At 35.6% G+C, this 9,124-nt stretch overlaps 1 protein-coding gene across 1 annotated transcript; it reads left to right on the plus strand.

The window, feature by feature from the left end:
* The first annotated feature begins 2,949 nt into the window (after positions 1–2,949).
* Positions 2,950–8,497, plus strand: LOC131531572 (gastrula zinc finger protein XlCGF8.2DB-like). The gene is made up of 4 exons (XM_058762407.1): positions 2,950–3,495; positions 3,703–3,973; positions 8,226–8,248; positions 8,330–8,497. Exons 1-4 carry the CDS (start codon positions 2,950–2,952, stop codon positions 8,495–8,497), a joined length of 1,008 nt encoding a protein of 335 aa, XP_058618390.1.
* The last annotated feature ends 627 nt before the right edge of the window (positions 8,498–9,124 follow it).

Consider the following 9,124-nt stretch of genomic DNA (forward strand, 5'->3'; position numbering starts at 1 on the left):
TGCAAAATTCATTTTACATGTTGTTTGAACATAAATGTGTGTTGGCAGTGTGTGTACACAACCACATGATAAAAATCCACCCAGTGCTTTTTCAGAATCAGAATTCAGAATGAGCTTTATTGCCAGGTACTTTACACACATGAGGAATTTGTTTTCGTGACAGAAGCTTCGACAGTGCAACAGAATGACACTGACAATAAAGAAACACAGATAATAAAATAATTAAAAATAGAACAAGTAAATAGGGAATAACAATATACAAATTGACAATTTGCATGTACAGGTATATTTCAATAGACAATTTTATATCTACAGGTATATTATGTGCAAATTCGAAATGTAAACTAAGTATTTGTGTTAGATAAATTAAATAAATGTGTAAGTGTATAAATATTGTTGTTTGTTCCACAAAAATTGTCAAGTGTTCATAAGATAGATTGCCTGAGGGAAGAAACTGTTCATGTGCCAACGTTTTTGCATTTGAATGCGGATTTTTATTTTAAATTCGTTTAAATTTATTTTAAATAATTTAATTTTTTTTTGACAGCCCTAGTATGTTATAGACTTTTCATTAAATCAACTTGTGGAAAATGGGCATCCGATGACCCCTTTAAGCATTGGAAAATTAAAAAAAACAACAGGCATAGCAAAAAATTAACCGACAGTCATCACAGTTTTTTCTTTCGTTTTTGTGAGTTTGTTAAATAAGTGAAATATAATAAGTGAAAGTCTCTGCCTTTCTCACACAACAACCTCCTCGACAGCAACCAGTCTGGTTTCAGAAGTGGACATTTAACCGAGACTGCTTTGCTCTCGGCTGTTGAAGCCCTAAGACTGGCAAGAGTGGATTCCAAATCTTCAGTACTTATCTTGCTGGATCTGTCCGCTGATTTTGACAGTTAACCACCAGATCCTCCTGTCAACCCTACTGGTAAAGGGCATCTCAGGAACCGCACTCCAGTGGTTTGAGTGTTATCACTCAGATAGGGGTGGGCGATATGAGCTAAAATTCATATCACTGTCCAGACAATATCGATATTATATTGCGATATGAGACAAAAATTGGAATCACATTTTAGTAGACCTTAGTTAAATTACAGGCATATGTATTTTAACCTTATATAACTAGAAAAAAACAAAACATGATTTCAAGATCTAAGGCAAAAATAGAATGGTCGGAAAGAAAAACAGCAAATGGACTGAAAGAACATGCAGATTCACTCTATGACAGCAGATGGTGCTTATGGCCTCAATTTAGCGTTCCTTTGGTTACCGCTGTAAATAAAGCTGCTCTGCACTGCGCTTATGAACACAGAGGTAAGAGAAAAAGAAAATGGCATCTAAAGTTTTCTGAAGAGAGTTCCCTTTAGATAATCATTCATATTAACCCCCTGCCCCCAGTTCATTATTTATATTTTTCTTCCTATATTTCGAGCATTGTGAACAGTGATCTTGTGCTGCCTGCTACAGTATTTTCTCTCTTTGTGTCCGAGTCCTGTGTTAACCGCCGTTAACAGATTTAGTAATATTACCACACAAATTATATTTTGGTAAATTATTGTAATCCAGTTTGTGTGCAGTTCCAAAAAGCCGATCGTGTGTAGGGAGCAAAAACTATCCGGTTCTGATTTATGTCTGATCAAGCGGGGCATCTCTCTCTCTCTCTCTGATGACGCAGTAACTGCTTGTGGTTCCATCAGAGCCATCGCTTCATCACAATTTCAACATCCAATTAGGCACAGTGAATGTCGTCACTTTATTGTACCATCCCAAAGACGCACAAAATCACTTTCACTGACTTCTAAATTAAATGTTCCCTCAGTCCGAGCAGCTGAGTCCTTAGCCATCTTCAAGAATCGGCTAAAAACGTATCTCTTCCATCTTTATTTGACCCTCTAACTCTAGCACTCCCTATTCTATTTCTCTTCAAAAAATTAAAATGAAAAAAAAAAAACCACTAGCTTCTCTAATCTTTTTGTATTCTATCTGTTTTCATTTAATTTATTATACAATTAACAAAAGCAAAAAAAGGCCTCTAACACTAGCTTGCTATATTCTTTTTCTATTCTATCTGGTTTCTTTTTATTATATAATAAAAAAAAAAAACCTTGCTACGTGTACTGCGTTAAGCTAACTGAGACTTGTTATAGCACTTGCATATTGCTTTTTTGTTGATTTTGATTGCTTCCATTGTCCTCATTTGTAAGTCGCTTTGGATAAACGTGTCTGCTAAATGACTAAATGTAAAGTAAATGTAAATATTTCACGTATAGGCTTATTTAACTTTTGTATATATTTGTATATGAATTTATTCTGTTTTCAGAAGTGCTGCAGATGCATGATGTGAAGATGTGTGAATCCTGATGTTCTGTTGTTTATGCTGCTATTTGCAAAATGTAACTACGTGTAATTAAATGTAAAACAAATTTTGATATTTTTAATGGCAATTGTCCATTCTGATTTAATTGTAATTTAACATAATCTTGCCGGTTAAGTTAATAATCTGTTAAGTGGCATTAATTATTCTCCAGGGAAAAAAAAAAAAAAAAAAAACTAAGTGAACATCCCTCCCTTCTCTATACTATGATTTTTGCTGGTTTCAAAACACACAACGCACTGTATTACCTGCTATTGATTTTCACTTAAATTCAATGCTTTACCAGTTGGTGACATTGTCAGAAAACCTCTAATGGCAGCACATTTGCCATTACGACTTGCTTATGATGACTTGACAAGTGAGCGCAGTCATTTCTTTCATGTTGGATGCATCAACGTCACATTTGCATAGGCCATACAATTTGAATTTCATTACTGGTTGACTGACAAATTAAAATATTTAACAGAACGATAAAATAATGTTATTATTGACTTGTAAACATATCCTAATTTCATATTTTCCAATTGTCCCAAATTGATTCTCATCATTTTAATGTTTTCATTTCAGGCCTGATGAAAGTGAAAGAGGAAAGACAAGATCTGAATGAAGTGGAGGAGAAGCATCAGGATCAGAAAGATGCTGAAGAACAATCAGTTAATTGCTCTAAAACTGAAAAGAGTTGCTCACAAAGCAACATTCAAATGACAGAAGTCAAAAGGCCTTTCACCTGCCCTGAATGTGGAAACACTTTCAAACATAAAAGAAGCCTTACGTACCACACGTTAGTTCATGCTGGAATAAAGCCTTTCAGTTGCTCTCAGTGTGGAAAGAGTTTTACACAGAAAAAACAACTCAAAGATCATGTGCTTGTTCACTCCTCAGAAAAGCCTTTCAGCTGCTCTCAGTGTGGAAACACTTTCACACGTAAAGCAAACCTTAAAAATCACATGATAACTCATAGTGGGAAAAAGCCTTTCAGCTGCTCTCAGTGTGGAAACACATTCACGTGTAAAGGAAGCCTGAAGAAGCACATGTTAATTCATGCTGGAATAAAACCTTTCGTCTGCTCTCAGTGTGGAAAGAGTTTTATACAGAAAGGACACCTTAAGATTCATTTGGTAACTCACTCTTCAGAAAAGCCTTTCAACTGCTCTGTGTGTGGAAAGAGTTATACACAGAAAAATCAACTCAATGATCATGTGCTTATTCACTCTTCCAAAAATCCATTCACCTGCTCTCAGTGTGGAAGGAGTTTTTCACAGGAAAAAAAACTTAATGAGCATGTGCGTATTCACTCATCAGAAAAGCCTTTCACCTGTCCTCAGTGTGGAAGCACTTTCACACGTAAAGCAAGCCTTAACAATCACATGATAATTCATAGTGGGAAGAAGCCTTTCAGCTGCTCTCAGTGTGGAAACACTTTCAAACGTAAAGGATGCCTTAAGAATCACATGTTGATTCACAATGGAATAAAGCCTTTTACCTGCTCTCTGTGTGGAAAGAGTTTTATTCAGAAAGGACACCTTAAGGTTCATATGATAACTCACTCTTCAGAAAAGCCTTTCAGCTGCCGTCAGTGTGGGAACACTTTCAAACGTAAAGAATGCCTTAAGAGTCACATGTTAATTCATACTGGGAAAAAGCCTTTTACTTGCTCTGTGTGAAAAGTGTTTCACCTTTAAACAATGATTTAATAGTCACATGTCATCTGTGTGAGAAGAGTTTTAAAAGGAAAGCTGGACTCCGAGCTCACCCTCATTGCTCTCACTCGGCCGTGAGGAAATTGAACTCATCTGGATGGTGATTTCCAAGGGTTGACTCTTTAAAAAGGCACAAGAAAATAATGCTTGAGAAAATGAAAACTCTGATTTGAGTGTGGGAAGAGCTTTAATACAGACGAGTACTCAATACAGAAAATATAGCAGCAACTGACTGAAATAAAGTGAAGCAACATTTACATCCATATTTAAAAGTGAATTTTCTCTCAGAATCTTGACTTTATTCCTGAGGTAAACAGACATTAAGCTGATTCTGACTTATTTTTAGACCTCAGTTGCAAGGTGGAGAAAGTGTAAAATCACAAGTCTATTTCTGTCCTTATTAATTATTATTATTTAGTTTTGCCATTTTTTTCCCCCTTCATAATTGTGTTTTTCATGAGATTTTGTCCACTTTTAGGCATTTAAGGCATTCATTCGTTTTGGGGGCATTTACATGAAACCATTTTCAATTAAATACTGAAAACATTTTATGCATTTTGATATTCATACAGTTCACTCTCAGTTTTTCTCAGTCACTTTGGCTCAATTCTAGAATTATAATCTTTATTATTCAGCTCCCTTTGAACAGTTTTGTTGTTCACACCAAATTTGTATTTCTTATTAGTTTAAGCAAACTGTATCACTATATATGACTTTACTTGGGGGAAAAAAAAGGTGTAAAAGTTGATATGCAAATATGAATTTCCTTTTTGCATGTAATGCATTTCTACACAAATAAATGTACTGCATACATACAAATGTGCATATTCTTTCTCTGTGTACTATAGGATTGACGTCTCCCAGCAAACGTTTACCTTTGTGATGACACACTTGGTTGCTACTCTGGGTGTGTGTTGCATCTGTGTTCTCTGCAGGTGTCCGGCTGATTGCTGCAGGATTAGGAACACCTGCACGCAGGTGGTTCTTTCTCTATAAAACATCTCTTTATAATAATGTTATTATTGACTTGTAAACTGTTTCATGTACATGTACAAAATTCAGCGCACTGGTGATGACGGGACTTTTATTCAAACAAAATAGCAGGTGATAGTTATATGGCTGCCGACGAATACACTTATCAATGTAATTATTGTGTTTTAATTTACTCAAACAGCTAGTGAAACAAATGTTAAAAGTAAGTGTTATTTTTATTTTTAATTTTTTATGTGAACCACTGCACAGATTCATTCATTGGTTTGAGGCGTAAGTTCTTGTATTTATTAAATTGAGGGCAGAATATGATAATATGGTCATTCCTTTACTGGGGACAAAAACTCGGCTTGGAGGTAAAGCATTTGTAATATTTCCACTAGGGCCTCTTTTGTACACAACAATTAGCCCTCACCCTATATAAAGGCCACAACAATAAGACAAGTAGATGAGGCTACTTAAGTAGATAAGTCTTTCACTTGTATTTATTTTTATTTTTTTTGTAGTAGTAGTAGTACTAGTGCTGTCAGGCAAGATATGTCCACAAATGTTTTAGGCAAACTTGATCTGGATATGATTTCTGTAGTATTTTGTATGCAAGTCCAGCTGTGTCATGTTTTCTAACCAAGATTGCAGCCCTGTCTTAATCATTTTCATAAGTTTTTCCTTTTTCTCTTCTTTTAGGACAGTTCTGGAGAAAATGGAGCTGCTGGGAAATGTAAAAATGAAATTTGTTCTGTACATTACTTTTGTAATTATTTAAGTTATTTGTAAATGAAGCAAAGCAATTTCTGTGCATTGTTTTATTATTTGTATTATACGTTGAAGCTTGTAAATAAAAGACGAGAAGTATACACTGGAAATTGTTTATTTTTGCAAAGCAAGTTACAATTTGTAAATTACAGAAATTGTTCTATACACTTGTTTGCCTCTAAATAACATTTGAAAATGAAAAGAAATTGTTGGGGGGATTATGTACACGTTAATTCAGCTGAGCAGGGAGACCCTGGTTGTGCTGTTGGACCTGGATGGGCTGCCACAATAGAGTACCTAGTGTGGCCTCTGCCAGTGGGACATCATCTGGGATGGTCTCCACAGTATTTCCACTGTCCAGTACTGGGACGTTCAGGTTTATCCTGCAGTACAGGGTTCTGGTCTGATTTATGGAAAGAAGGAAAGGACTAATTGTGTAGAGCTATGACAAAGTAATTGGTGGAAGAAATATTGAGTTACTTTTGTAAAGTACTTTCAGTAACTGCTATTAGTGCATTGAGGCAAAACTGCATACACTTTTAAAAAAAAGTATTATCCTTCATACTATAAAGTACTTAAGGTATCAAGAGTAAAAGTCAAGGTATGTATTGTGCAGAAAAAATAACTTGTTTATATATGATGGTCTTGCATTAATATTACTGCTGCACTAATGTGTATTATGTTGCATTTTACTTCTGAATATGTTCAAGATTGTTACATTTAAACTACTTTATATTCTGTTGGGAAGGTTAATGTAGTGCATCATATTGAAAAAAGGCCATGTTTTTGCAGTTTTGCTGTCCTGTGAGGGAAAGAAAAACAACTCAGTACTTCTCTTTTGTATGGGAATACTTAAAGCTGCAGTCCGTATCAATCCGAAATCAATATTTGAGCAAGTTCATAACCAACCAGTGTTCAAAACTATCGCCTTAGTTTAGTCCGATTCACAGTGGTTAGCTTATAATAATGTTTTCTCATTTGAGTGGTACGGGTAGGTTTCCGCAGAAAATTCAAGCATGCTGCTGCGTCATTACGTTACGTCTGTAAACATAAAGAAGTTGGCCCAGCTACTAGGCTATCGCAGGTGATGGATCGTTTATCTAGAATAATTAAATGTATCATTTTGATGGCGGATTGTGATCCAGGAAGGATTTTGTGTTTATGAAACACATGTGAATGAAATGAAATTATATTCCAGTTTTAAATATGCTTATGATTAAAGATAGCCTGGGGTTACACAAGATTTGCATTTTAAAGAAAACCAGTTCGAAGGGAGCATAGTTTGCTTTTTGGGTTAAAAGAATTTCTAAATATGAAATTCAAATGGGATGACAATTAGATTAAACTGTACAGAAATTGAAATCTACACACTAATTCACACTATACTCATAGTCACACAATGCTGATGTTGTTAACATTAATAATTTGAGAATAAAGTATAACAGTAATAATAATTTGCATGGTTTAATGTGATATGAGCTAACCGATCTTTAGATTAAATCACCATTGGTAACGCGATTCTGGTTATGCATTTTTCCTCAGTTGGTCAGAACAAACATGCAGACTTGTTACTTGTTCAGATGACAATATACGGTGAAAATTCTTTTTGGGTCATATATTCCAAGACATAGGCTAGAATCTGTGATTGCAAAGTAGGCCTACAGTAAACATCCACACCAGTGCGATGACTGACTGCCACACATACTCTTCAAAACATTAGATTAATCCACGCAGAAGCCGTGCCGACTCACAACCCCACACAAGGAAGATAATTACTCAAAAAGCTGCAATTCCAGGTTTTCAAACAGAGATGGCGACAAAGAGGCAAAACTTACAGACTGCAGCTTTAAGGAATGGATTTTGCTATACTCCACCCACTTTGTTATTTTGCAAATGAAATGATCAAAGCTTATTGCTACAATATTAACAAATAGTTGCTAATTACAACTGTGTCTGATATCGAAGGTTGCTTCCGAAGGACTTGGGCCGGTCTAGCCTACGAAAGACTGTTCTTGTTGCTAGCAACTGTGATAGCTGCCATTGATGAAAGGCAGTAACATTTGTAAGTGGACTTTTATATTCAACAGCATAAAACTGAGCAGGGTTGAAAACCTGTCTGTTCACCATGGTCAGCATAAAACCAAATTTTGGTAAGATATAAGTCAACATTTAACCGCTTTATATTTTGTATTTTTTCATGCCATTCCAATATTCAAGCAAATCTAAACATAATGCTTACTTTTAAAGTGCAATTGGGTAAAAGTCAAAAACAAAAAATTCGGGCAAGTTATTTTCATAAAAAATATCATCTATGGCAACTCTTTTCTCGCACCATTGCTACACGACAGGAGCGGCGATTGGGAACACCTGAGTTGTTGATGATCAATGGTGTGTTTGTTCTGCAGGAGTTTCCCATCTCAATGGAAAGGTGAGTGATCTGCTGGTGTCTCTGGTTTCTCTGCTTCTGAAACCAAAGCCATTGCAGTTCTGATCCTGAATGTTCTTCCAGAGTCCAGATCTCATCACAGCCGGATCCACAGACGACTTCTGGAGCTTTGATTCATGTGACACATCTGAACCTGCCCTTCAGAGTCTGGAAGAAGATGCATCGTCCCGAACAGTGAGTCTGACTGCAGAAGATCTGAGCTTGCACACATACAGATGGGTGGAGAGTTAAAGATTTCAGCATTATGTATGAAGAACGAGATGATCTACTGCATCAAAATCAGCAGGTTCCTTTTTAGAAATCATGAATCCAAGAATTCAATCTGCTTGTGTAGCCAGTTGATTGTGACTTTTACATTTTATTTTATATAATTTACTTTATGGTGTTCTATGTTTGTGTTGAAAGGAATTTTATTAATTTATTTATTTTTTTGAAAGTGTTAACTTCATCAAAACTTGTATTTAATGTTTACTTTTGATAATTGTTATTCATATTTATGTAACCGGTCCTACTCGCCCTGCTCCAAGCGGGCTTCGAACCGCGGTCATAACCAATCACATTACAGCCTTGACATCATTGAATTTCCGTCAGAGTTCTGCGACACTCAATCATCGTTTACAGATCCCATAGGAATGAATGAGAATTGCCGTAAACTTAATCCCACCTGTCGCAGAACTCAGTGACTTCTCTTATAAAACAGCATTTTTTTTTTTGTGGTAAACTCTAAAAATAGTTAAATCCAAAAGTATTGTTTAGTGTAAAACATGTTGAAGATTAGCAGATAAGCTGTCGATTCATTAAATGATAAGCCATTTCCTCTAAAAAGCTGTTTATTCAGCGTAGTGAAGCCTCTTCTCC

This window comes from Onychostoma macrolepis, chromosome 23 (genome assembly GCF_012432095.1).
Source record: "Onychostoma macrolepis isolate SWU-2019 chromosome 23, ASM1243209v1, whole genome shotgun sequence".
Lineage (NCBI taxonomy): Eukaryota > Metazoa > Chordata > Actinopteri > Cypriniformes > Cyprinidae > Onychostoma > Onychostoma macrolepis.